Source organism: Pan paniscus, chromosome 19 (assembly GCF_029289425.2).
Source record: "Pan paniscus chromosome 19, NHGRI_mPanPan1-v2.0_pri, whole genome shotgun sequence".
In the NCBI taxonomy this organism is placed as follows: domain Eukaryota; kingdom Metazoa; phylum Chordata; class Mammalia; order Primates; family Hominidae; genus Pan; species Pan paniscus.
In genome coordinates this window covers 22,802,808-22,830,644 of record NC_073268.2, presented here as the reverse complement: position 1 = coordinate 22,830,644, position 27,837 = coordinate 22,802,808, and the positions used below count along the sequence as shown (strand labels likewise).

The window sequence follows — 27,837 nt, the reverse complement described above, 5'->3', positions numbered from 1 at the left end:
AAAAAGTGAAGAAAGTACATTCTAGCTCTACTCAAAAGACTGTAGGAATCAGATACTAGCCACTGTCCAGAAGCCCTCAAACACACCTCAAGGCCAAAATACATAGCACTTTTAAGTGGCAAGCGAGGGTGGTAAAGGTAGCCCAGAACACTGAAGAGCTACAGAAGTTCCCACAAACTGCACGGCTTTCCGTCCCTTCCTCCACTGTAGATAGCAAGGGTCAGTCATGGCCTCAGAGCCAGGCTACTCCTCGTTAAGGTACAGTCTCCGGCCTGTACTTTGGCCACATAACAAAGCTTGGTCTGAGACAGCAGCTATTTCACACACCTAAGCCCCAAGCAACAGACAAGGATCAGTCAATATGGTTGAGGGAACCTGCACTTTCTGGCATGTATCGGAATTCCTCAGGCTACAATTAAAAATCCAGAACTGCCATTGTGATCTTGACTTAGTCCTCAGTAACAAGTCCAAGCCCTGAAGGGATTGCAGACAGACCCTGGCGTGGTGTGGACCTGTTGCTCAGGGAGGTGTATGCGTGTGTGTTTGGGAGTGGGAAAGAGATGGCCCTTCAATTCCAGACTCCTCATTTTGGGTCTTATTCTCCTCCCTATAGACACACGGACAGCAGTCCCAAGAAAAGCAGTCCCTTTGAGGCGGCTGGGAAACCACTCACGTGCTCTGGGAGGACAGGGCTGAGCCTGGAGCAAGGGGGGAGGGGAAAGAAGATAATGAATGGGCACATCCACCCTGATCTGTGATCTGTAGCTAGGATTGAGCAAACCTCAGCTAAATTCTTCAGAGGCAGGAAGAGAGAGACACTCAAAGAACAACATAACTAGAGGACAGGGCTGGGAGACAGAAGGGGCAAAGCAGGAAAACAGCTCATTTCTAGTAAGTGACTTTAAACTCTGCTGAGGTCCTGGTTGGTTCTCTGGCTTGAGGAAAGAGAGGAAGTAAGGAGTTGCGGGAGCGCACACACACTTCTGTGCGTGTGGAACGGTCTCACCCAGACGACCCCCCTCCCCCAAAGGAAATCGAGATATTCCTCTAGGGCTAGAGGGGACAACTGGTTTTGTGGGACAGGAGGAAGGAAAACGGCGACAGACAGCACTCCCTGTCACTTCTAAAAGAGAAGAGGGACAGGTTCCTTCACACCTAGCAAAGATCCTCCGATTCTGGAAGCAGGGGGAGCGGAACTTAGGGTACCTCTCTCCCACAACTAGAATGGACAGGCCAGAGGACAGTCATAGCGGTTTCCTTAAGGCTCACGAAAGGCAGGTAAGCTAAGGAAAGAAGCTCCCCACCTCCTATGGCCCGACGCCTGGGGAGCCCCTCAAGAGGGGTCTACGGGTCGGGGGAGGGGTCAGTATCCCCCTAAACTGGGGCTGGGCGGGAGGAAGGGCTGCCCTGGAGATGCTTCAACGCAGGCGAGACACCAGGTCCTGGGACAAGCATACTCACGGCGGCTCCGGGGCGGCGGCGTTACTTGGGGCCGGGGCTCGGACAGGATCCGCTTCTCTCCCCCCCGGCGGTGTCCCAGGCTCCGGCCTCCACTTCCGCCTTTCAGCCGCTCCGGATCCGGATCTCCACCTCCGCCCCGCCCCTCAATACTCCCAGGTGATTGACAGGGCAGAGACCAATGGGAGGCACTCTTGGCCGACCTACCCAGCGGCGCCGGTAGGAACGCGGGAGTGGCGGTAGGGAGCGCGCGAGGGATCGCGGGACTTGTAGTTCGCAGCGCTGGGAGGAGTCAGTGGCTGCCTGGGACTTGGGCTTAGGGTGGAGCCGGCTGACTGCGAGGCGGAGCCCGGCCGGAACTTTTTTTTTTTTTTTTTTTGAGACGGAGTCTTACTCTGTCGCCCAGGCTGGAGTGCAGTGGTGCGATCTCACTGCAACCTCTGCCTCCCGGGTTCAAGCGATTCTCCTGCCTCAGCCTCCCGAGGAGCTGGATTATAGGCACGCACCACCACGCCCGACTAATTTTTGTATTTTTTAGTAGAGACGGGGGTTTCGCCATGTTGGCCAGGCTGGTCTCGAACTCCTGACCTCAGGTGATCCGCCCTCTTCGGCCTCTCAAAGTGCTGAGATTACAGGCCTGAGCCACCGCGCCCAGCCTACGGCCGGGAACTTTTTAAGGCTAAGCCTGCCATCCGCGTCACCGCCGGTTCCGGACGCCCCGAGGGAAGGCGGGTGGTGGAGCGTTGGAAGAAGGCGGAGGATTGTGTGTGCAGAATTGGGAAAGAAAAAACGTGGTGCGAATGAATATGTACGCGAGGCCTCAGTCCTGTGAACTCGCTGATCTGGAGAAGCCCTTGTCTGCACTGTCCGCCCGATTGCCAGGGGCGTCTGTGATCGGGAAGGTGAGGAAAGCGCTGCAGGAAGAGTTCTCTGCAGGATGCTGGGTGAGATCAAAGGGAGAGCTTCTGCCACCACCTCCTACTTGGTGTGTGCGGGGGCCGGCACAAAGACCATCTCTGCCTCTGCCTTCCCCTGCTCCTAGCCAGGGTCAGCTCTTCTCTCTGACGCGGAATACAGAGCTGGACAACCTCTGCCTCGGCCCTCTCCATCCGTAAATAAAGACTAGAACCACCCCCACTCTGCACTCTCCCCCTCTATGGATCAGGAATATTTGTTTCTTCTGCTCCTCTCAATATGGATTGGGCTCGCTCCTGATTCCTCCCACCCTTACCTCTCAACACAAACCAGTACCTCCTCTTCTTTTGCATCTCATCCTCAAGGTACACTACTGAAAACCTTTGTGGAATCAAAGCTCACCGGAGACAGCTGTGGCCATTGTGCCTACAACGCCAACACCAGGCATATCCTGGAGCCTCAGCTGGAGAATTTACCTGTCTTGGACAACCTGCCACAAAACTGTGCCCACATCTAGTTCCATCTGGTCATCAGGGCGTCTCTCTTTCTTACACCCATAACACACAATCCCCACTTCCGTGCCAGTGTTCATGAGAAGTGAAAAGGAAGAGGGAAGAGAGGGCTTGTTGGGAGGACAGAGGGGATGGGGCAGAGTGGGATTCCTAGCAGGTTCTGGCTGGTGACAAGCTCTTCCCCCAGCCCCCTTGCCATACCCAGCTCTGGAACAGTTCCTTATACAGGAGGGATGGGTAGTCCCCTAGGCCTACCTTTCCAAGGCTGGAGGTGGGCCAAAGCCAGGACTCTGTCCTTCCCACATACTGTGTGCATATATGGCTGTGACTGGGGTGCAGGGGAGAGAAGGGGGTATAATAGGCCCATAGTGACTAATTAAGTTCCTCAACCCTGGGGCCCCTGGTGGTGTGAATGTGGTGCCAAGTAGATTGGCTGGTGCCTCTGCCCTTCCTAGAGATAGCAGCTGGGCCCTGGGGTACAACGAAGGTGAGGGTGGGGAGTGATTGCTGTGTTGGCTCCTCCAAAGCCCTGGGGCTCTCAGAGTAACCCCCAGAAACACCCAGAGCCAATAACTACAAAAATAAAGAGTTTATTTCCTATCCAAAAGTGAGCCCAGGGTGTTGGGTGGTAGAGGAGAGCTGGAGACCTGGGCGAGTTTTGGAGCAGTCCAGGCCCTGAGTGAGACCATGTTGTAATGGGGGAGAACAGGCTTGGCAGCGGTCTGGGGTCAGGGAAAGGATAGGGAGTGCTGTTGGGATTTTTGAGTTGCTAGCAGCAGAAGAGACCACCTTGAGAGACAGCCTGCAGAGAGACAGAAACAGAGATGTTGACAGACCCACGCCTAGGAGTAGAAGCAGACATTACTGGGCCCAAAAAGCACCTGTTGGGCACAGGGACCTGGGAACACACTGTTAGGTAAGGCAGGGGTTGCAAACTCAACCCCTGGGCTCCACCCCGGACATTCCAAATTGGATGAGGCCCAGGAATCTGCTTTTTATTTTTTTATTTTTTTGAGCCTCCGAGCCTGGCAGAATCTGCATTTTAATAGGATCTCAGGTAGTTCTGATGGACACTCAAGTGTTGAGAACTCAAATACCCACAGAGACCAAACAAAAATTTCAAACAAGGGAAGCTAGCTGGGTGTCGGGAGATGATCAAGAAATGTGGTGACTGCGAAGTAGAGTGCAGAGCAGATCCCATCTAAAGAGGACAGTGGCCACCCAGCCCAGCTGATTGCCAGTTGTTGCCAGATGGAATGTTGGCCCACGGTAGCCTGATGTCCTGAGGTTTTTTTTGTTTTGTTTTGTTTTTTTGAGCAGGGTCTCACTCTGTCACCCAGGCTGGAGTGCAGTGGTGTGATCACTGCTCACTGCAGCCTCAACCTCCTGGGCTCAAGAGATCCTCCCACCTCAGCTTCCAGAGTAGCTGGGACCACAGGCACACACCACTACACCTGGCTAATTTTTATTTATTTATTTATTTATTTTTGAGGTGGAGTTTCACTCTTATTGCCCAGACTTGAGAGCAATGGCACGATCTCGGCTCACTGCAACCTCCACCTCCCAGGTTCAAGCGATTCTCCTGCCTCAGCCTCCCGAGAAGCTGGGATTACAGGCATGCACCACCATCCCAGCTAATGTTTGTACTTTTAGTAGAGATGGGGTTTCTCCATGTTGGTCAGGCTGGTCTCGAACTCCAGACCTCAGGTAATCCACCTGCCTCGGCCTCCCAAAGTGCTGGGATTACAGGCGTGAGCCACCATGCCCAGCCTACACCTGGCTAATTTGAAAAATATTTTTCAAAATAATCCCAGCACTTTGGGAGGCCAAGGCAGGTGGATCATGAGGTCAGGAGATCGAGACCATCCTGGCTAACATGGTGAAACCCCGTCTCTACTAAAGATACAAAAAAATTAGCCGGGTGTGGTGGCAGGTGCCGGTAGTCCCAGCTACTCGGGAGGCTGAGGCAGGAGAATGGCGTGAACCTGGGAGGCGGAGTTTGCAGTGAGCCGAGATTGCACCACTGCACTCCAGCCTGGGCGACAGAGTGAGACTCCGTCTCAAAAAAATATATATATTTTTATAGGCTGGGTGCGGTGGCTGACACTTGTAATCCCAGCACTTTGGGAGGACGAGGCAGGCGGATCAGGAGGTCAGGAGATTGAGACCATCCTGGCTAACATGGTGAAACCCTGTCTCTACTAAAAATACAAAAAATTAGCCGGGTGTGGTGGCGGGCGCCTGTAGTCCCAGCTACTTGGGAGCCTGAGGCAGGAGAATGGCATGAACCCGGGAGGCGGAGCTTGCAGTGAGCCGAGATTGCACCACTGCATTCCAGCCTGGGTGACAGAGTGAGACTCCGTCTATAAAAAAAAATATATATATATTTTAATATATATATTTATATATATATAAATATATATATTTATATATATATTTATATATATTTATATATAAATATATATATAAATATATATATTAAAATATATATATATTTTTTTTATAGAGATAGGGTCTCGCTATGTTGCTCAGGTGGATCTCAAACTCATGGGCTCAAGCGATCCTCCCACCTCGGCCTCCCAAAGGGCTGGGATTACAGGCATGAACCACTGTGCCCAGTGCTACATTTTGTAGGAAATTGGAATATCTGTATTCCTATATAACCTGTCTCTTTTTTTTTTTTTTTGAGACAGAGTCTCACTCTGTCGCCCAGGCTGGAGTGCAGTGGTGCGATCTTGGCTCACTGCAACCTCCGCCTCCCGGATTCAAGCGATTCTCCTGCCTCAGCCTCCCGAGTATCTGCGATTACAGGCATGTGCCACCATGCCCGGCTAATTTTGTATTTTTAGTAGAGACGAGGTTTCTGCATGTTGGTCAGGCTGGTCTCGAACTTCTGACCTCAGGTGATCCACCTGCCTTGGCCTCCCAAAGTGCTAGGATTACAGGCGTGGGCCACCGCACCTGGCCCTGTCTCATTTTTAATATTGGAACTAACTCATATTTTGAAAATAATGCTGTGAGAGCCGAAGAGTACATATCTGGAGCCATCCGTTTGTTTCCTGTGTGGGCTGTGGGATGAGGTGAGCCTCTCCAGCCTGGGCTCATGGTGGGCGGCCTAAGAAATCATGGGTTGCTCAAATTCCAAGCAACATCTCAAACCTACCCCTCTCTAGGTAACATTGCTCTTAAGGTCTTCAGCAGAGACCCAGGGGCTGAGACAGAAGACCTCACAATATCACTAAGCTATCTTCAGGCAAAATCCTACAACTTGTCTCTCTTGCTATAGACGCTAAGATCCTGTCTGGTCTTCCCTTCATGTCCTAGGCTGGAGCTGGGTCCCTTGCCCATCCCCTCTGCTCCCCCATCTCTACCTGCCTCCAGGTCCTGGGGAGAAAGTAGGATCTCATCTGCCCAGCCCAATGGGCACTGCGGTTCATCTCATGCCTGCTGGGTTCCACAGCCCTCAGGTGGCTCCCCTCACAGAGGGGGAGGTTGGGGAAGGCTTGGAAAAGGGAATAGCGTCAGAGGTAACCACGCTTCATTAAAAAGTCCAGAAATCCAGAGCCAACCAGGCCAGCTGGTGGCTGCTGACCCCAAGGCAGGAAGCCAAGGGGCCCAGGTCCTCCCTGAGTGGTGAGCGGCAGCGCCCACCCCAGACAGGCCTGGGCCCTGGGCCAGGGTCAGTGGAACGTGTCTGACCTGGACTGGAAACTGTGCCTCAAGAGGCTTGGGGTTGGGGGTGAGGCCTCTGGCACTGGAGAGGGTCCCAGAGGGTCAGGCTCTGAGGGGTAGGGGGGCAATATGGAAGGTCTCAAGTCCAGGAGCGCGGTCCCTGTCTCCATGGTCCCCACACTGGCTGGGCAGTGAACTTCAGCAAGCGTAGTATCCTGGAGGCTGGGTGGTGGTCTGGACGCACAAGGAGAGAGGCATGGTGGCCTCAGCTGTGGACAAGGAGGGTCTGGGGTCCAAGCGGAGCCTGCTGGGTGGCCTGGGGGACCCAGCCTGGCCTGCAGCAGGCCCATGATGTGCCGCAGCTCCCGGCTAAGCTGAGACACCTCCTGATTGAGACGAGAGATCTGTTGAAAACACATCGAGTTGTTTCACAGGTGCCACAGTAATAACAAGGTGCACCCCCCTCTCCAGTTTACAAAGCTCTTTCGCAGCCACTTTCTGCTCATGGCCACCCTGGGAAAAAGGCAGGATGAGGGTTATTTTTGCCTAGATGGAAAATGCCCCAGTCTCTTTCCAGAAAGGATTTGGGGCAGCAGATATTGCTATTCCTCCCCTACACACACACGCGCGCGCGAGCTTTCCCAAGATGTTAAAAAATGTGCTCAAAGAGGCCACACATCTGTGAAGTGACAGCCTTATTATTCTCAGCTGATCCCATCACACAAGCTCAAGGGTCTCTATCAGTGCTTTTCACACTTCAGCGACTAGAGAATCAACTAAGAAACTTTTGAAAAGGCACATTTCTGGGCTCCGCCCCAGACATTCCCAATCCTAAGAGGCCCAGAAATCTGCATTTAATAGGTTGTCAGGTAGTTCTTTTTTCTTTTTTTCTTTTTTTTTTTTTTTTTGTTTTTGAGATGGAGTCTCACTCTGTTGCCAGGCTGGAGTGCAATGGCGCGATCTCGGCTCACTGCAAGCTCCGCCTCCCGGGTTCACGAGATTCTCCTGCCTCAGCCTCCCAAGTAGCCGAGACTATAGGCGTGTGCCACCACGCCCGGCTAATTTTTTTCGTATTTTTAGTAGAGACAGGGTTTCACCGTGTTAGCCAGGATGGTCTCCATCTCCTGACTTCGTGATCCACCCACCTTAGCCTCCCAAAGTGCTGGGATTACAGGCGTGAGCCACCGCGCCCGGCCTATCAGGTAGTTCTGACAGATACTTGTTTGGGAACCACTGGCCTAGAATTGAGGGATGCCTGAGGCCTTGAGCGGACTTGCCCTCAAGCTTGCTGAACAAGAGCCAGCCCCGCTCAGGCCCCAGGGCCTGAAACAGCCCAGGCACCGCCCCTCTGGGATGCCCGATGTTTATCAGAACACAGGGAAGGCCGGCTCCCAGGGGCTGGGCCTGGTTGCTCTGCGGTGACAACTCTGAGATCCCTTGGGGAGGAGGCAGAGGCTGAGCCTCAGCATATAGAATCTAGGTTCTTCCTGGACAGAGTTCAGACATCTGGATCCAGGTCCCCCAGGCCTGAAGGCCTCTCAGCCTCCCTGTCCCCTGCCCCTGCATCTGCTTAGCACTCATTACCCACGGCTGGGGTAAGGGAAAGAGGTGGGGCCTGGGCAGGAAAGAGTCCTACAGTGGTGGAGGGAGAAGAGATGCTCTTATCAGGCTGGGAAACTTGAGCCAGTCGGGGAGGAAGGAAACCAACTGGTACTGAGTGCCTACGACATGCCAGGGATTGGACCAGGCACATATGCACTCTCATTTCATCCTTAAAACTCTGGGAAGCACATATTACTATTTCCCCATTTTAGATGAGGAAGTTTAAGTTCAGAGCGGTTGTGGGACTTGCCCAAGGTTTAAGTTCAGAGTGGTTGTGGGACTTGCCCAAGGTCATCTAGCTAGCGTGAATATCTCTCTTTTTTTTTCTTTTTTTCTGAGACAGAGTCTTGCCCTGTCGCCCAGGCTGGAGTGCAATGGCGCGATTTTGTCTCACTGCAACCTCCGCCTCCCAGGTTCAAGCGATTCTCCTGCCTCAGCCTCCAGAGTAGCTGGGACTACAGGTGCCTGGCTAATTTTTGTATTTTTTAGCAGAGATAGGGTTTCATCATGTTGCCCAGGCTGGTCCCAAACTCCTGACCTCAAGTGAGCCACGTGTCGGGTCTGAAATGCTGTTATATCAGGCACGTCTCTGAGCCAGCCCCAACCCACCTCCTGGTTCAGCCGGCAAACCTTTTCCTTCACCTCCTCAGCCTCACTGGCCAATTCTGGGCTGGGCCTGGTCCCTGCAGGGTGAAGGGATGCAGGTGAGTTCATGGAGCATTAATACCTGAGCCTATAACTTGGGCTGGAATCCTCCTGTCATTGGGCAGGCGGAGAGCAGGGGGAGACAAAGCTCTAGGGTCTGTAAGATGGGAAACCTAAACTCCTTAGCCTGGTTCTGAGGCCCCTGTGTAACTCTCCAGCCTCATCCTGCCCCTTGCCCCATCTTGGTACGGAGCTTCTCTTTGGTGTCTGAACACAGCATCCCTCTGGTTTTCATGCCTTTCAACAATTGTTTTTTTTTTTTTTTTTTTTTTGAGATGGGGTCTCACTCTGTTGCCCAGGGTGGAGTGCAGTGGTGTGCTCTCAGTTCACTGCAACCTCTGTCTCCGAGGTTCAAGCAATTCTCCTGTCTCAGCCTTCCAAGTAACTGGGATTACAGGTGTGCACCACCACGCCTGGCTAATTTTTGTATTTTTAGTAGAGATGGGGTTTTGCCATATTGGCCAGGCTGGTCTCGAACTCCTGACCTCAGGTGATCCACCCTCATCAGCCTCCCAAAGTGCTGGGATTACACGCATGAACCACCATGCCCAGCTCAATAACTGTTTTGCTCCACTCTTCAAGATCCCACCAACCCTTTAAGAAGCAACCCAAGCATCCCCTCCTCTGCAAGGAAGTCGAGTGAGCACCTTCCTCTTTTACCACAGAGTCCTGTTCTTGTCTGTCATGGTATTTAGCATCTGGAATTGTTTATCTGTGTACAGAGGTGTCTCCCTGCTAGACTCACTCCAAGAGCGTGGGCCAGGTCTGTTTTAATCTGTGTATTCCCAGGGGCACATGGTAGGCCCCTACTACATATGGGATGGATGGACAGGTGGATGGGCAGATGGATGACGGGGTTGAAGTCCACTGTTGGCCCTTACCTGTAGGGGGCGCCTGGGAGCGGGGCCTTGGCAGTTCAGGCCTCCTGCTGAACCGGAATGAAGGGGCCTCAGCTGTGCTGCCAGAGTCCTCAATGCCATCCACTATCCTGGGAACAGGGCAGTGCTCATCAGCACCATGGGGTGAGGGTAAGGGCCAGAGCAGAGCAGACAGAGGGGGACTGGGGGCAGCAGTGCCAGGGGGCGGAGCAAGAGCAGCAGTCAAAGTGGGTTGGGGTTGCAAGCTGTGGTTGGAAGGGTGCGGTGGGCACACGGGCAGAGACGGAATGTAGCACTGTTTGGAACGCCAGGGATAGAGCCCAGAGAAGGTTCTGGAAGCCAGTAAGGGTTTTGGGAAAGCAGGGGAGGCTGGCGTCTCACCGGGGACTGAGGTCCGGAGGTCCAAAGGTTCCCAGTGGGGGAATGAGAAGCTGAGGGGGCTTCCAGGCAGCAGAGCACCTGGGGGGGCCGTGAGGGGAGGCACTGTGGCCCTGGCCAGCCAGGGCAGGGGACAGGGATGGGGATAAGGAAGGAGAGGAGACAAGGGCTGAGAATGGGGGCAGCTCCTCGCCCAAAAGGCTGACCAGGGAGCCCCGAGGCCGTGCTGGGCTGAGGTTGGGCAGCAGGAGGGGCCGTCGGGGCCTGGGACCACCCCCAGGCTCCGCGCCACTCTCGGCCTCTGTGATGGATGGCAGCGTCTTGTCTGAGGAGGAGCCGAGGCTTTCTGAGCGGGGCTGCGGGCAGAGGGGGCAGCTGATGTCGCAGGACAGTGAACAACAGACCCCTTCATTAAGTAAGAGCCTTCGCCGGCGGATGCAGCTCCCCATCCATGGAAAGGGGGATGCTGCTACCCATCTCACCCTCTCCCCAGGGCAATTCAACCCCACCCAGGAAGTGGGTGTTACCTGGGAGAGGCGAGGGGATCGGGAAAAGCGGCTGAGGCCCTGTGGGGACATAGGAGAGTTCAAGCTGATTCCTGCCTTCCCGCGGCCATAGCGCAGACCCTCCCTGTCCCACCCAACAGGGTTATGGGGTTGAGAATGTGGAGTCTTTTGTGGAGCTGAGTCAGAAACTATAACCCTAACTCAAACAAACACTGCATATCAAAGTGAGACTGAAAAGCAGCAAAAGACCAAGGCCCAAGGTGTAATGTACAGGCCTGGCCCAGAGCCTAAAACAAAGTGGACTCAGGAGACATTTGGTGAGAGAAGAGGAACCCCCAGGGCATGATGCATGATGCCCCGTCCAGAGAGGGGCTTGAAAGAGGAGCACATGAGGGGGTTGTTTCTAAAGGGAGGAGCCTGGCTGGGCATGGTGGCTCACACCTGTAATCCCAGCACTTTGGGAGGCTGAGGCGGGTGGATCACCTGAGGTCAGGAGTTCGAGACCAGCCTGGCCAACATGGCGAAACCCCATCTCTACTAAAAATATAAAAATTAGCCAGGCATGGCATGCATGCCTGTCATCCCAGCTACTTGGGAGGCTGAGGCAGGAGAATCACTTGAACCCGGGAGGCGGAGGTTGCAGTGAGCTGAGATGGCGCCACTATACTCCAGGCTGGGTGACAGAGCCAGACTGTCTCAAAAAAAAATCAAAAACGAAAACAAGACCGGGCATTGTGGCTCATGCCTGTAATCCCAGCACTTTGGGAGGCCGAGGTGGGTGGATCACCTGAGGTCAGGAGTTCAAGACCAGCCTGGCCAACATGGTGAAACGCTGTCTCTACTAAAAATACAAAAATTAGCCGGGTGTGGTGGTACACACCTGTAATCCCAGCTACTCGGAAGGCTGAGGCAGGAGAATTGCTCCAACCCAGGAGGCAGAGGTTGTGGTGAGCCAAGATCGCGCCACTGCACTCCAGCCTGGGCGACAGAGTAAGACTTCGTCTCAAAAAAAAAAAAAAAAAAAAAAACCAAAAAAACAAAAACAAAAACAAAGGGAGGGTCCTTTGAAGGAGTCAGGAGTCTGGGGTGGGGCTGAGGGGTGGTCAGCAGGAGATGGGGCAGTAGAGTTGGGAGTAGATGGCGATGAGAGACGGCCAGGGGCCTGGGTGATGGCCAGTGTAGTGTCAGCGGGGTTGGAAGGTATGAAGCAGGTAAGGGGCAATGGAGGAGGGTGCCTGGGCTTCAGGCATGTGTTTTTAGGGTGGAGGGAGGTTCATGGGACTCTCAGGCTGGGGAGGTCTGCTTTGGAGGAAGGGACTCTGGAAGGATGGTGGTCATCAGGGGTGTACATACACTGGTGTCAGAGCCCTGGCGCAGGTTGAAGGTGAGGTCCCGGGGCAGGCCAGCCCGGAAGGCAGCCCCATACTCAGGATAGAGCCTCAGGACCTCAGCCAGCCCTCGGCTGCTCAGCTGCTGCAGGCCACAGTAGGTCAGAGCTTTCACATCAGCACTGGTCTTTAGCACGAAGTTTGGGTCTGCTCCCAACCCAGGCTCCTGCCCCGGCTCAGGGATATCTGCTCCAATCAGGTCCCCCTTCCCTGTAGGTAAAGGATGGGGACAGTCAGCTGGGGCAGTGAGAACGAAAGGATATCAGCTGGAGGTGCTCAGTGGATTTGAGGGGTGGTCAGTGTGTTTGAAGGATGGTTGAAGGTGGGCCAGTCAATGGGATTGGTGGAAATAACCAATGGAATTGGGAAAAGGTCAGTGCAGAATGACTGGTAAGGCTGGGAGACAGTCAGTGGGAGTGAGTAGGGCCAGAGGAACGATCAGTGGAATTGGGTGATAAAAATCACAATGGCCGGAGGGGTCAGGTCAGTTAGAGGGTAAAGGTGAATGGAGTTTAGGGTCACTGGGGAAAGGTCAATGGGGTTGGGAAGTGGAGCAATGGGAAAGGATCAATTGAGCTGGGGGACAGTCACCGGGAAGGGTTGATGGGTTGAGGGATGCCCAAGGGGATTAGGGGAGAATCAGAGGGGAATTGTCTAAAGGGGATGGTCGTAGGGCGGAGGGACCGAGAGAGTACTCCTCAGCAGGAACTGTAGGCATCCACGAGGGGTATCCCATTCCCTAGAATCCTGGCCATTCCCAAGTCCTCAGTGGGGGGTGTGGGGGGTGGTTCCAGGGTAGGTAGTAGGGGGTGACGATGTCCTTACCCAGGATGGCCAGCACCATGTTGTCTCGGAGCACCTCAAGCGAGCCGGAGCAGACATAGTAATGTGCCTGCAGGGCATCCCCACGGCGCAACAGGTACTCGCCCGGAGCGCAGAACGAGGTCTTGATGTGCAGCGATAGGGCTCGCAGGCAGCCCCTGCTCGCTGCCCCGAACAACGGCAGCTGCAGGATCTCCCGATTCAGGTGCATAGCAATGTCAGCTCTCAGCTCGTCTGGGAAGTCACGCAGTAACTGCATAAGGGGCATAGGTCATTCTGGCCATCCCCCTGCAGCTACTACTTGAGTCTACAAATGTGCTGAGCTGTCTTCAAAGAGAGAATTCCTCTTGCCCTTGCTTTGAAGTCGCCCATTCCAGACCTTCAGTACAACCTCTGTGTCTAACCTCAATTTTGCTTGCTGCGTGTACCTCACAACCCAATTTCAGGGGCAGAGGCCAGGTCTTCTCCCATCAGTTCCCTGCCTGTGGCTACATGCTGGTCACTTAACCCCATCATTCAGAAGCCATCACTTGGGGGTCAGCCTTCAACTGGGAGTCAGGAGACCAGGAGTCAGCTCGGCTCCTAAGTCCCTGTGGACCTTGGGCAACCCATTTCCGCTCGCTGGGCCTCAGTATCCCAGTCTGTATCTCAGTCTGTAAAATGCAGAGTTGTTATTAAACCATGGGCACTACCAATGACCTCTTATGGCCACACTGCATGTTCACATCCTCATATGGAGCCCCTTGGCCACCCTGGCTTGTTGAACTCTCCCCTTGGTCCCCCTGGGCTCCTGTGAAGGGTTCCCTCCTGGTTCCTCCCACTGCTTACTTCCTCATTTCCTCTCAGGCTCCTCTTCCTCAGCCAACACCCTGGACTCTCACTTTCCACACTCTCCCTGCATCATGGCAACTGGCCCCATGGCTTCCCTACTACCTGAGTGCCCTGAGCCCTAACTCTGGGTCCAGACCTGATTTCTTTTTTCTTTTTTTTTGAGGCAGAGTCTCGCTCTGTTACCCAAGCTGGAGTGCAGTGGCACGATCTCAGCTCACTGCAACCTCCGCCTCCCAGGTTCAAGTAATTCTCCTGCCTCAGCCTCCCGAGTAGGTGGGATTACAAGCACGCACCACCATGCCCAGCTAATTTTGTATTTTTAGTAGAGACGGGGTTTCACCATGTTGGCCAGGCTGGTCTCAAACTCCCAACCTCAGGTGATCTGCCCGCCTCAGCCTCCCAAAGTGCTGGGATTACAGGTATGAGCAACCGCACCCAGCCAAGAGCTGATTCCCATCTACCTACCGGGCAGCCTCTCTCTGGACCTCCCCCAGGCACTATACCCTCCTCTTGGTCTGACCTGGGACTCTCACCTTCATCCCAAAGCCCATCTTCCCCCTGTTATGCCTCCATCCCCACCCTTGGCCTAAGCCAGAAAACTGGGAGTCACTCTGAGCTCCTCTCTTGCAACCAGCAGGAGATTACCACATCCCACAGATCCGATCCTCAGAGATACCTCACCAACCCATTCCCTCCAAGATCCCCACACCACTCCCCAGTCTAAACATTAAGCAGGATAAAATCTAAATTCTAGGCCATCCCTGAGCTGGGCCTGCTGCCTCCCAGCCCATGTCGTGCCTTCCTGCCCTGCCTTCTCCCTCCGCAGCACTCACATGCCCATTCCTGCAGGCTTATTGAGCCGCTTTCAGTTCCCTAAAGCGCTCACTCTGCTCTTTTGTGCCATCACTTCTGGCCTGTGTCCCTAAGGCCATTTCTACCTGGCATTGCCACCTTCCTTGACTCCTCCCCACCCAGGCACAATGAGGACCTGAAGGCACCAACATCCCTCCTTTACAGCCCCATTCAGCGCGGCACTCTCTGTTCATCTTTCTGCCTCCCTCAACACTCTGGGTCTCCCTGAGGGCCAGGGCTAAGTGTCATCATCTCTAAGCTCTCTGTGCCCAGCACCAAGGCTGGCCCAAAGCAGGCACTCAGGAAATGTTGGCAGAAGGGAGAGTCGCATCAGCTGGGCCCTGAGCTCTTTCATTCCCTTATTCAAGTGCAAAGAAACAAGAATTTGGCCGGCTGTGGTGGTGCACGCCTGTAATCCCAGCAAATTGGGAGGCTGAAGCAGGTGTATCACGATGTCAAGAGTTCGAGACAAGCCTGACCAACATGGTGAAACCCCGTCTCTACTAAGAATACAAAAATCAGCCGAGCGTGGTGGCAGGTGCCTGTGATCCCAGATACTCAGGAAGCTGAGGCAGAAGAATTCCTTGAACCTGGGAGGCAGAGGTTGCAGTGAGCTGAGAGCACACCACTGCACTCCAGCGTGGGCGACAGAGCAAGACTCCTTCTTGAAAAAAGAAAAAAAGTAAAGAAGCAAGAATTTGTATTTTGGGCGAATGTGTGCCCTTGTGAACAATACCTCACCCCCCGGGCCCTGTTTGCCTCCCTTTTATTTTATTTATTTATTTTTTATTTTTATTTTTATTTTTGAGACAGAGTCTCGCTCTGCCGCCCAGGCTGGAGTGCAGTGGCACAATTTCGGCTCACCGCAAGCTCCGCCTCCCGGGTTCACGCTATTCTCCTGCATCAGCCTCCTGAGTAGCTGGGACTATAGGTGCATGCTGCCATGCCCAGCTAATTTTTTGTATTTTTAGTAGAGATGGAGTTTCACTGTGTTAGCCAGGATGGTCTCGATCTCCTGACCTTGTGATCCGCCCACCTCGGCCTCCCAAAGTGCTGGGATTACAGGTGTGAGCCACCGCGCTCAGCGCCTCCATTTTATTTATTTATTTTTTTTGAGACAGAGTCTAGCTCTGTCACCCAGGCTGGAGTGCAGTGGCATGATCTTGGCTCACTGCAGCCTCTGCCTCCCTGGTTCAAGTGATTCTCGTGCCTCAGTCTCCCTAGTAGCTGGGATTACAGGCGTGCACCACCACAGCTGGCTAATTTTCATATTTTTAGCAGAGACAGGGTTTCACCATGTCGCCCAGGCTGGTCTTCAACTCCTGACCTCAAGTGACCTGCCCGCCTCAGCCTCCCAAAGTGCTGGGATTACAGGTGTGAGCAGCCGAGTTCGGCCTGCCTCCATTTTAAGCTACAGGGGCAGCGACCCCTTCCCCACCCCACTGCAGGGCCACGCGGAGGGCAAGGGCAAGATGGGAGACCCTGCACGCTACCTCGTTGGCGTCGATGCCGCTGTTGACGGCCCACGTGGTCTGGAAGTATTCAAGCATGCGCTGCTTGAGTGGCCGCGGCAGGCGGTGCACACGGATGAAGTCCTTGAGGTCCTTCATGCGGCTGTGGTAGAGCGAGCGGCGCGAGTACATGCGCTGGATGATGGCTGTCACGTTCCCGAACACCACAGCGTGCATCAGGGCTGCAGCAGCAGCAGCGGGCCTGTCAGGGGCGGCCACCCCTCTGGCCACCTCCCCAGCTCCCAAACCCACCCTGTCCTGGACCAAGAGCCAGCGGGCTCCTGTGTGCCTACTGGGTGCCAGGCACTAGACTAAGGGTGGGGAATAGGGAGTGGTCCAGAGATGGGTAACACCCCATGCTCCTCTCAGGCCTCCCCACCATTAGGTCATGAACCTGGGTTTCCCATCCCCTTTGCAAAAGTCCACGCCTGTTTGTGGCATCCCCAGGGCCAGCACATAGTGGGCACTCAGGAAACGTCCGTGAATGAATGCGTGACTGTCTGGACTTGGGTAGACACCTCGGGCAGATGTCTTGCCCTCTCTGGGCCTCAGTTTCCCCGTGCATGCTGGGCTTCGCAGGGCCCCACTGAGGCGTGGCAGGTCTGGCCTCACCGCCTATGAGCATCGTGCAGATGGAGAAGATCTTCTCGGCGTCGGTGTTGGCACACACGTTGCCAAAGCCCACACTGGTGAGGCTGCTTAGAGTGAAGTACAGTGCCGCGATGTAGGCGCTGCGCCGCGATGGGCCGCCCACCGAGCCATTGACATAGGGCACCTCCAGACGCTTGCCCAGCTCATGCAACCAGCCTGCAGGGTGGACGGATGCAGGGAGCCCTGGCTGTGCCAGCGGTGGAGAACCAGGGTTCCCTGAGCCACCTACGCTTGACCTTCGGCAAGTATTTATACACAGGTTGGCACAGGAAATGTGGGGAGTGGCCTGGGCCTGTGTCTCCCCATGGTGCATTGGTTACAGTTGCATTCCAAGGCCGCCAACTAACTACATTGCTGAGTGTTCAAAGGCTCCTGAAACTTTCTAATAGTTTATTGTGCACCTGCTGTATACAAAGTGTTGGGGAATTGACCCAGCCAAACACTCTCCCTGCCCTGGTGGAACCTATAGCCTGGAGGGGAAAGAGACATGACATAAATCATTACAGGTGGGAGGTGAGCTCCTGGAAGGAAAGTATTGTATAGGGTGTGTTAGGAATCCTAACAGGTTAGGGAAAGCCAACCCATTGGCAGTTGGGGGTTCTGGACATGGTGTCTGGAAGGCATGCTCCTTAGGACAGGACATTTTGGTTGAGACACATGGAACCGAAGGAACATTGTTCCAAGTGAGGCAGGGAACGGAAAATCCATCTAGGTGAAGAGGGAAGACAAAAGAGGGAGGATTCCAGAGAGGAAAAGAACATGTTCCAGGCCCAGCGTGAGAAAGCAGTATGTCCTGGGTCCAGGGGAGAGGCTGGTGTGGCTGCAGCGCAGGGAGCACGGGAGAACGGGAAGGCAGGTGGGGAGAGAAGGGGCACAGGGCTGCCCAGGGTGTGCAGTGAGTGTGGACTTCATTTGGAGGGCAGTGGGAAGCCACTGAAGGAATCCCAGAAGGAGTGTAGTGGGTCAACATTGAATCCTGGAACACCCATTTGGCTGTGGTGAGGATGGTGGTTGTGGAGGGGATGAGAAGGGGATTGGGAAATCAGTAGGGAGGCTATTGCACAGGCCTGGGTGAGAAAGGGAGGTGGAGTGGACTGGGAAGGGGCAGAGAGGATGGAGAGAAAAGGTCAAATTCACGGGACATTTGAGAGGTGATATTGATGTGGTGGGCTAGGTGTGGGGTAAAGGAAAGGGAGGTGTCAGGGACCATGCCCGGGATCTGACAGGCCTTTCAGAGGGATTCCAAGGGCCTGGGGCTATCTCCTGGCTCATGGCCATGAAGCTTGGAGAAGAAGGGATTGATGGGGGCAGAGATGCTAAGCTCTTTCTGGGACTTTTCACGTGCTGCTCCTTCTGCCTGAAACACACCCTCCACCCTCAGAGTGTTTCCTGCGTTGTACTTTGATCACTATCACTGGTCTTGCTCCCCCACTAGGCTGTGAGTTCCCCCCAACCTGCCCCCCAAAACAGAGCCCTTGTCTGCAAATCAATATTCCCATGCTTGATCCAGAAAGAGTTCAACGCATGTTTGTTGGATGGATAGAGGAATGTGGGATGAGGGGTGTGGGTACTGGTGGAGGCATCAGCTTGGGGATGGGACAGGTGGACAGGTGGTCTGTGAAAGTTTGGGGTCGGTGGCTCACCAATGTCCCAGAGCAGCGGGTCATTGGCCTCCATCTCCCGGCGCCCGATGACATACCAGATGCAGGCCATCCAGTGGGCAAGGAGCGCAAAGACCGACATGAGCAGCGTGAGCACCACAGCACTGCACTGAGAGTACCGCTCCAGCTTCTGCAGCAGCCGCAGCAGCCGCAACAGCCGCACTGTCTTCAGTAGGTGCACCAGCGAGGTCTGCAGGAAGGTGGCGGGGGAGGCTGTCAGCAGGCACACCTCCTCCGAGCCCTCAGAGTCCCCTCCCAGGGCCTTCCCACCAGACAACCTGGAGCCAGGGCAGGCTGCAACAGGAAAGACATCTTTGCTGTCCTGAGAAAGTGGCCAGGGAATGCAGCAGCAAGGGAATAATAACAATAAAACAAACAGTGGCTAACACTTTGTAATTACTTTTTTTTTTTTTTTTTTGAGGTAGAGTCTCGCTCTGTAGCCAGGCTGGAGTGCAGTGGCGAGATCTCAGCTCACTGCAACCTCTGCCTCCCAGGTTCAAGCGATTCAAGGCTGCCTCAGCCTCCCTCCCCAGCTAATTTTTGTATTTGTAGTAGAGACAGGGTTTCACTACATTGGCCAGGATGGTCTCGATCTCCTGACCCCGTGATCCACCTGCCTCGGCCTCCCAAAGTGCTGGGATTACAAGCGTGAGCCACTGCACCCGGCCTTAGTAAGTACGTTCTATGTGCTTAGCCAGGCACTGTGCTAAGCATTGGTAATCCTTATTTAACAACACACACACACACACACACACACACACACTTATACCTTTAGTTCAATTATCATCATTCCTAATTTGCAGATGAATGAACTGAGGTTCAGGGAGGCTAATGACTTGTTCAAGGTCACAGACCAAGGACATGATAGAGTTGGAACTCAGGGTGGGCATCTGGGCTAACTGACACCACAGTCCACCTTGTGCTCTACGGCCACTAAGCACTGGGAGATGGTAGGGGAGCCGGCCCTAGTCAGAGTCAGGGGATAGGCAACAGTCTCTGCAGAGCCCCAGTAGCGACGGCAGCAATTGTGATGGGGACCCCCCTTCAAGACATGGAGAAGCATAGTGGAGTGGGGACAGGCAAGGACTTGAGGGCTGGGGGAGGTTTATGGACACTTCTTCTTGTGGATCGGCTGCAGATGAAGAGTCAAGCAGAAGAGTTGAGGGGGCAGGAGAGCAGGGACTGAGGGAGGCTGGGCTGTGCTAGGGGTTGACGGAGATAATGGTACCTGGTAAGTGTCCCATATTCACTAATATTACCCCAAGTACCATCTGCATTGTGGTTATCAATATTGATTAGCCCTTCAATCTTGGAGATGGGCAGGGCTTATCTTCTGGGTGGGAGCAGCCTGGCAGCTAGGACTGGAGGCTCTGGGGCAGTGCCTGGGGAACTTGGTATGAAAGCCCCTCATTGCCCCTTCCTGGGCCTCCAGGAACATTCCCCACAGCCCTGGCCCTACACTGCTCCTGGACCACCTCGTGCAATTTTTCTCTAATTTTAGGTGAAGGAACTGGAAAGGAGGTGGCTCTGATTCCTCCATATGGACCCTCGCCAGGGTTTAATGCCTACCCCCAGCTCCCAGAGCCCTTGACTGCAAGCTTGAGTTCTTCAGGGCTTCCCTCAGTCAGCTGCCCTTGGGCCACTCTCTTGGGGATACTCCTGTCATTCTCCTTGGACTAGAATATCCAGGCCTGGCTCCTTCAAGTCTGCAGCTCTGCCAGTGCCTGCTCATCTTCTGTCTCTGCTCTACCTCTCTCTGGCCCCCAGTGGTATTCCTCATCTCACCAGACCATCCACTCAGGGGCCCTGGTTACCTGGGAAGCAGGGTGGTATGTTGGAAAAATACTAGACTGGAAGTTTAGCGATCTGGTTCTTTTTTTTTTTTTTTTTTTTTTTTTTGAGTCAGAGTCCCTGTCGCCCAGGCTGGAGTGCAGTGGCGCAATCTCGGCTCACTGAAAGCTCTGCCTCCCGGGTTCAGACCATTCTCCTGCCTCAGCCTCCCAAGTAACTGGGACTACAGGCAGCTGCCACCACGCCTGGCTAATTTTTTTTGTATTTTTAGTAGAGACAGGATTTCACCATGTTAGCCAGGATGGTCTTGATCTCCTGACCTCGTGATCCGCCCGCCTGGGCCTCCCAAAGTGCTGGGATTACAGGGTGATCCACTGCGCCTGGCCAAGCTGGAGTGCAGCGGAGCTATCTTGGCTCACTGCAACCTCCACCTCTGGGACTCAAGCAATTCTTGTGCCTCAGCCTCCCGAGTAGCTGGGACTACAGGTACGTGCCAGCACACCCGGCTAATTTTTTGTGTTTTAGTAGAGAAGGGGTTTCACCTGTTGCCCAGGGTGGAGAGACCTGGTTCTAATCTCCTGCCTGCCCCTGCTAGGTATGTGACCTTCAGCAAGTCACTGAACCTCTCTGAGCCTCTGTACCTACCTCTGAAAAAGGATAAGCATCTGCCCTGAAGGGTTCCCGTGGGGCTCCCATGTGATGATGAGTGTGAAAGAACATAGGGAACTGTAACGTGCTCCCAAAGGGACCTGAGAGGAGGGGCAGGGGGCTCTCTGTAGTCTCCCACTCCCCAGCTGATGGTGCCTGGTGGGCATAGAGGGGTGGGCGCACCCCTGGGGAGGGGTAGGGAGATCTGCTCAGAATGGTCAGAGCCTCGAGGCAGACGTACACACATGCACGTGTGTGGGAGCACGCACACACGTGTGCACAGCCAGGAGAGGAGGCCCACAGCCCGTTGGCGGCTAGTTAAATTCGGCTGCGTGTAGGTGGTTTCCTGCTATAGCTGAGTGCAGGGAGAGAGCACACAAGGAAACTGCTCCCCACTTGCCCGCCCCACACCCAAGGGGGCCTGGGGACACGGGGTAGCACTGCCCCACCCTGGACTTGAGAAGACCTACTATCTGCTGGCTGGGGCCACAGATGACCACTCAGGGCACCTCCAGGGTGTCCCCAGGGATCTGTGAGGACTCAGGTCCTGGCATTCTTTGCCTCTGAATTCACCCCACAGCCTCTACCTTCTTGTCTAGGTTTACTATGCTCCCCCAAATGCTTGCTGTCCTCATCTCCTGCCAGCTAAATCCTACTCACCCTTTAAGGTCTAGCTATACCATCTCCACCTCCCTCAGGAAACCTTCCCAGACCCCTCCAGCCTCTGCCCAACAAGGGCGCTTTTGCTTCCCAGGTGCTGGCCAGACTTCAGATCATTTTTACACACACTCATGTTCCAGCCTGGAACTCCAAGGTCAGCCCAGCCCCTCTGTAGCATACCCGGGCCCCATCTTCCACCCCCATTCACCTCTTCTGTCCCTGATGTGCTCTGTGGCATTCCTGCCCCCTCACCAGTTTGGCTGTTTAGAGGCTGAATCCTTGTTCCCTTTCCCCACAGTGGCCATGCCCCACACAGTGCTTTGCAGACAGCTAAATGCTCATCAGTTGTTTGTTAAATAAAAATGTGAAAAGTACCACTCATTTGGCATCAGACCAATGCCGCCTTGGTAGCCATAGTTAGCTTTTCATTTGTCTCAGCTTCCCTCAAAGATTGTGAGCTGAGCTCCCCAGGATCACAGACCCTCGGGATCCTCCCAGTACCTAGCACAGGGCTATGCCCAGAGCAGGTGCCTGATAAATATCTGCAGATGGATTGATGGGAAGGGGCATATCTGGGTTTGGGGTCAGTCCCTTCCTGGAAGATGCTGTGCTGAAGTTGGGAGGTTGGACTGGATGGCGGGATGGAGGTCACTCACCACGGTGATGTTGAAGATGTAAAGCAGGTCAAAGGGCAGAGCAGCAATAAGGTCAACGAAGAACCAGGTGGCCAGGTAGTGGAGGCCAATGGAACGAGGAGCAGAGATTACCTGGCCGGACTGGGACACATAGGTGGTGCGGAAGTTCAGGATGATATCTGGGGGTGCAAGAGGCTATTACTGGGGGGCCTTGGCAAAGGGGTCAAGAAACCGACAAAGCTGGGAACAAGCTTTGGAGACTGGAGGAGGAGGCAGGCATGGAGAGATAGATTGGGCTTCTGGCTGGTCCTTAGGGAGGATAGGTCACAAGGCTGAAGGCTGTGGGGCGCAGGACACATGGGCCATTGGGACTTAAAGATGCAGAAAGGAAGGGGCTCTGAATGCCTGGGTCATGTGGGCCCCAGGAGTGGGTGAGGCTTGGCCAAGTGGATCCCCCCAGCCGACCCGCCAGGGTGGGTGAGGCAGAAGGTCTGACCTAGGATGAAGAGCATTTCCACGGCGATGTCGCTGACAAGGGTGTGTCGCGAAGTGATGGGGGTGTCATCGTCACCCGAGAAACAGACATTGTAGGGGACGGTGACCGCAACGTAGAAGGTGGCAAGGAGGATAAGGCCGTCCCAGATGGCCTTGGGGACGCTGTAGTGGAGGAGGAGGCAGCGAGACCCCCCCACGGAGGCCACCTTGTACTCGGGCACTGATGGCTTTGGCTCAAACACGTTCTAAGGGGAGAGGGGTGGCGGTTGGGGACACTTGAGGGAAAGAGGAGCCAAGATGGGGGGTGGGAAAGGCAGGGGATGGGGAAAGTTAGCAGGTGGGCACTGCAAGGGCACTTTTGACCATGAATGAAAGGAGATAGAAGGCCAGGAGAGGGGCGCAGAGGCTGACACCTGACATTTTCTTCTCCTGCCAAGTATTTCCCAGGCCCTCCTTTTTTTTTTTTTTTTTTTTTTTTTTTTTTTTTTTTTGAGATAGGGTCTTGCTCTTTACCCAGGCTGGAGTGCAAGGGCGTGATCTTGGCTCACTGCAACCTCCATCTCCTGGGTTCAAGTGACTCTCCTGCCACAGACTCCCAAACAGCTGGGACTACGGGAACATGCCACCACACCTGACTAATTTTTGTATTTTTAGTAGAGACGGGGTTTCGCCATGTTGGCCAGGCTGGTCTTGAACTCCTGACCTCAGGTGATCCACCCACCTCAGCCTCCCAAAGTGCTAGGATTACAGGTGTGAGCCACTGTGCCCGGCCCCAGGCCCCTGTTTGAACCAATCATGTCTTGTCAAGGGTATTTATAAGGCTTGACACTCACCCAACTTGATTTTTACATTTTTAAGTTTAGAAACAGTCTCACTCTGTGCCCAGGCTGGAGTGCAGTGGCACCATCATAACACTGCAGCCTTAAACTCCTGGGCTCAAACTATCCTCCTCCCTCAGGCTCCAGAGTAGCTGGGACCACAGGCATGCACCACCATAGCCAGATAATTTTTTTTTTTTGAGAGTTTCACTCTTGTCGCCCAGGCTGGAGTGCAATGGTGCAATCTCGGCTCACCGCAACCTCTGGCTCCCGGGTTCAAGTGATTCTTCTGCTTCAGCCTTCCAAGTAGCTGGGATTACAGGCATGTGCCACCATACCCGTCTAACTTTGTATTTTTAGTAGAGATGGGGTTTCTCCATGTTGGTCAGGCTGGTCTTGAACTCCCGACCTCAGGTGATCCGCCTGCCTCAGCCTCCCAAAGTGCTGGGATTACAGGCATCAGCCACTGCGCCTGGCCTCCAGATAATTTTTAATTTTTTTTTTTTTTAGAGAAGGGGTCTCACTATGTTGCCCAGGCTGGTCTAGAACTCCTGGCCTCAAGCAATCCTCCTGCCTTGGCCTCCCAAAGTGCTGGGATTACAGGCATGAGCCACTGTGCCTGGCCCAACACTCATCCTACTTGAGAAGAAGACTATGACAAATCGGCACATGCCCTAGCTTGAGGGGTACCTAACTTCTCCCTTAAGTTCCTCTTGGGTTCTGGGGGCCCAGTGGAGGCTGGGTATATCCCAGCAGGGAGCAGAGGCTGGCATAGCCCACCGCATTCCCTGTATCCCTAACAGAGGGTTGGGGACTCAATCCCCTGGCTTGGTCAGGATCCTAGGAGGTGGTACACAGGTCTAGATGCCAGGCCTGCAATGAGGGCTTTCTCCCTAGAACTATAGCAGCTTGCAATTTCACCACCCATGGTATAACCCTATCACCCCCAGGCAGGTGAGGTCATTGCTGCTAGAGCAATGTGACATCATTGGAGCAAAGTAATGTCAATCACCTAAGGGCATGAGGGAGATAGGGATAGAAGGATGTTGGGGGAGGATATAGGATGGAGCATATACCATATAGAGTAGTATATGGGAAATGGGTGGGCAGAGGAGCAAGCCAAGGAGGGACACCAGACAGACAGGGAAGTGGGGAGACAGTGGCAGGGGTGCCTCAGAATCAAGGCTGGAGGACTTGGGAGATGTTGGGTTGGGGGTGGGACTCACATTATTGGCCTTCATGCCTCCCTGGCCCCGGCGGCCAAAGTGGCCGGTCAGTCGGTGTAGGACAGTACGGCTCCGTCTTCTGGCAGACCGAAATTTCCAGGTGGCTCCCCTTCTACCAAGGGAGTTTTCTGTTGGGAAGAAAGGTGCAGAGATACGTTGGGGCACATCCCTTGCGGCTGGTTAGGCGAAGGCTTCTGACCATTCACACTGCCCGTCCGGACTTGCTGTTACCGTGATTACTGTCCCCGCGGCCTCCTTGGGGGCCAAGTCCTGGGCTTCCACTCTGAGTGATATCCTTGAAGGAAAAGAGGAACAGCACGACCTCCCCCATCTCATTCTTGATGGGCATCATGTCCAGGAGGCACCAAAAGGCTGAGCCTGTAGGCATGGAGAGAGGGAAGGGAGGAGCATGGGCAGCCCCGTGGCATGCCTTTCTCCTCATCCCTCTCATCCTCCTAGACATAGTTAAGAGCTTGGCAAAGCAAGAACCAAAAGGAACCTCAGAGATTCTGTCAGCCGATTCCTTCATCTTTCAAATGGGGGAACCCAGGACCAGAGAGGTCAGGGATACGTTCCGTCACAGTCAGCTTGTGGCAGTGTGGGGACAAGCACTCAGACTCCTACTGTGCCCAGTGCCCTCTGGATAAGGCTAGGGGTCTAGGCAGAGCTGCAGGGTGGGGTGAGCCCCCTCACCATCCTTGCGGTAGAAGCAGATTTCAGCCCGGTGCTCCTGGTGGCCCTCCAGGGCTTTGTGCAGACGCTGCAGGGCTGGCTCACTGGTCTCTGGGCCGTAGAGGAAACGGCAGCTGCAGGTCTTCTGCATGACCTCGGTGCGACCGTAGCCTGTGAGCTCGCAGAAGCCGTCGGAGCAGTAGACGATGGGAAAGCCCCGTGTGCCCTGTGCGTTGGCCAGCAGGAAGTTGCTGTCTGTGGGAAGAAGAGGTCAAGGTCAGGTCAAGGCTGGGAGGTGAGCTAGCTTCCAGGTGGGCAGCACTTCCTCTAAGTTGGGGTTAGAAGTCACAGAGCCAGAAGCTTCCCAGGTTTCCATGTTGCTCCTGACCCCACTTTGGGATATTCTGAATTGAGAATTGGAGAAGTTGGAGCAAAGAGACAAGGACTTGAGACGGGACTTAAGCAGGGTCTAACGGGGAGTTGGAGAAGGACCCCAGGAGGTCATGCCATCCATCCCCCTGCCTTCCAACTGGTGAGCTGTCACTGTAGAAGGCAGTATAGCATGGTGAGTAAGAGCCTGGGCTCCTGCAACCCTCCACTGCCACTTACTAACTGTGTGACCTTGGGCAAGTTGATGACCTCTTCTGTGCCTGAGCTTTCCTTATTTGCAAAGTAGGGCATAATAGGCCTTCCTCACATGGTCGTTGTGAGAGTTACATGAGTTAACTTGGGGAGAACAAGTCCTAGCACATGGTAAGTGCTACTCTGAGAAGGTGAAATTTTTTCCCCACATTCACTTGGCTTTCTTCCTATTACAGAGTAAGCAGGGCAGAGATTCTGATGACACCACACCCATTTATTGATAGGAAACCAAAAGGCAGAGATTATCCAAACTCACAGATCTCCTTAGTGTGGGGGCAGACAGTGATGAGTGCTGTCCTCCTTCCCTGCCTTCCAGAGAAGGTCCACTTTTTAGCATTCTTGTAGCTGCTTTCAGGGGATCTGCCCCACTGCTCAAAGTCTAATGGGAGAGGGCATTGAGCGTATAGCTCCAGCAACCCCCAGCAGCAGAACCCAAGTTGTCTCCCTCCAGCTCCAATGGGTGGGAGGCCAGGGGGACTCCTGTGGGCCATCCAGGGACAGAGACTCAGCTAAGAGATGGGGCCTGTGACACAACCAGTCCTGGTGCTCTAGGAGGGATGACTGTCTGGGGGCAGGGAGGCTGATGGGGACACTGAAGGTGCCTGGGGGGCACTGGGCTCTGGGCACAGCCTCCTTCTTCCATCCCAGGGCCTGTTGCCCCGGTGATGGGCGCTATGGAAACAAGGTGGTGGGGAAGAGGGTAGGGCCCCGCGGCTCAGTTTCCGCCCTCGGGTACCGCTCCCCCACCATCCAGATCCCGGCCAGGGTTCCCGAGGGAATGGCGGGGTTGGGGGAGGTGAGGGCGGGGAATCTCTGGGTTCCAGAGTGGGAAGAGGGAATGGCGGGAGAAGAGGCGGGGAAGGAGTGATGTGGCTGTCCAAGGTGCTGAACCTGAAACCCAAGCTGCGTTGGGCGAGCTGGGAGTTCCCACCGTCGCACAGACCGCTCCCCTTCTCCTGCCTCACCCACCTTAGACACTGACGCCCCACGATTTGGGGGCGCGCGACCTCAATCCAAACTAGGTCCTGCTGAAGTCTGATCTTTTCTCCTTTTTTTCTGGAGGTAGTGGGAGCTGGAGTCTGTGAGTAGACCCCAGAATGCCCGGCCACTTTGCCCCACTTCTGTGTCTCGGATACCCCCATACACGCCCCCAGCACAGCTCTGCCCGAGAGTGGGCGGCTCCAAAGGCCCCTCCTCCGCTCTGCCGCACAAAGAGCCTCTTCTGCCTCGAGTCACACCCCCTAACCTTGGCCCCCGTGCTCTCGGCCCTTTCCCCTCCTCCCCTCGCAGGGCACTCCCCGCCCTGTTCCTGCACCGCGGCTTTGGGAGTTCCTAGACCCGCACCTCCATTCTCTCCCCTCGCCTCGGGTCTCACCATGTCCAGGAGATCCGAGACGACCCCGAGGATACTTGCCCCCCAGCTCGAACCTCAAGCCCCGACCTCCGTCCCACTCACGCGTTCCGTCAAAACGGGTGGCGATGGTGTCCAGGAAGGTGTTTTGCGGGGCCAGCAACCCCTTCATGACCGGCATGGCCCCGGGGCGTGGGTTCAAGGCGCGGCGCTGGGGAGCTTTCAGCGCGGCCGGGCCGGAGGGGGCGCGCTGTCGGAGGGGCCGGGGCGCCCCATGCGCCCTCCTGCCTCCTCCCCTCCCTCTTACTGCCGCTGCCGCTGCCGCCGCCTCTGCTCCGAACCCCGTAGCTCTCGGCTCGGCTCAGCGCCGTTTCGGTCCCCCCCACCTCCCCACGGGCCAGGTTCTTCCCCTCGGGCTCGGCCCGCACCCGCCACGTGGCCCCACACGGGGAAGGGCCGCTAGCGACACCCGCACCCCTCTGGGCAGCCCTCCTCCCAGAGGGGAGCGGCCCACGCGTGTCTCTCGGGGAGAGAATTCGGGGCACGCCCACCGGGAG

At 54.9% G+C, this 27,837-nt stretch overlaps 2 protein-coding genes and 1 long non-coding RNA gene across 8 annotated transcripts in view; 1 reads left to right on the top strand and 2 right to left on the bottom strand.

Moving 5' to 3' along the window:
- RAB5C (RAB5C, member RAS oncogene family) overlaps positions 1 to 1,617 on the bottom strand; it is a 29,893-nt gene extending 28,276 nt beyond the window's left edge. The window contains exon 1 of one of the 2 annotated variants that reach the window (XM_063599043.1): positions 1,462 to 1,617. The gene's annotated coding sequence lies outside the window, so the exon portion shown is untranslated. The remainder of the gene's footprint in view (positions 1 to 1,461) is intronic. The other variant, XM_003813870.5, reaches the window with a different exon arrangement.
- On the top strand, positions 843 to 3,492 carry LOC134729500 (uncharacterized). Its single transcript, XR_010110640.1, has 2 exons — positions 843 to 1,278; positions 1,568 to 3,492. It is a non-coding gene; the product is annotated as an uncharacterized LOC134729500 (long non-coding RNA).
- KCNH4 (potassium voltage-gated channel subfamily H member 4) lies at positions 3,460 to 27,837 on the bottom strand. 5 transcript variants are annotated; one of them, XM_034941840.3, is made up of 17 exons: positions 27,386 to 27,837; positions 25,309 to 25,542; positions 24,847 to 24,993; positions 24,616 to 24,743; positions 22,573 to 22,816; positions 22,098 to 22,255; positions 18,325 to 18,532; positions 16,643 to 16,837; positions 16,013 to 16,212; positions 12,840 to 13,089; positions 11,980 to 12,224; positions 10,648 to 10,686; positions 10,124 to 10,476; positions 9,746 to 9,852; positions 8,769 to 8,842; positions 6,585 to 6,961; positions 3,460 to 3,687 (listed from the first exon to the last, which is right to left on the bottom strand). In XM_034941840.3, the coding sequence occupies exons 1-17, from the start codon at positions 27,459 to 27,461 to the stop codon at positions 3,483 to 3,485; spliced, it is 3,240 nt and encodes a 1,079-aa protein (XP_034797731.1). In that variant the 5' UTR covers positions 27,462 to 27,837; the 3' UTR covers positions 3,460 to 3,482. The 5 variants fall into 5 exon arrangements, 2 of the variants coding, with proteins under 2 accessions (XP_034797731.1, XP_034797732.1); XR_610982.4 differs by having other exon boundaries at positions 3,555 to 3,687; positions 6,257 to 6,961; XR_610983.4 differs by lacking the exon at positions 27,386 to 27,837 and adding an exon at positions 26,186 to 27,219 and having other exon boundaries at positions 3,555 to 3,687; positions 6,257 to 6,961.

What these genes read in the sequence shown, in the direction of transcription:
- KCNH4 (XM_034941840.3), bottom strand. Translation starts at nt 27,461, where the DNA reads ATGCCGGTCATGAAGGGGTTGCTGGCCCCGCAAAACACCTTCCTGGAC. An exon ending in CCCGCTGCTCTGGGACATTG is followed by an intron (nt 16,838 to 18,324) that starts GTGAGCCACCGA and finishes TCCACCCTGCAG; the next exon opens with GCTGGTTGCATGAGCTGGGC. An exon ending in AGGCACAGTTTCCAGTCCAG is followed by an intron (nt 3,688 to 6,584) that starts GTCAGACACGTT and finishes GTCTCTCTGCAG; the next exon opens with GCTGTCTCTCAAGGTGGTCT.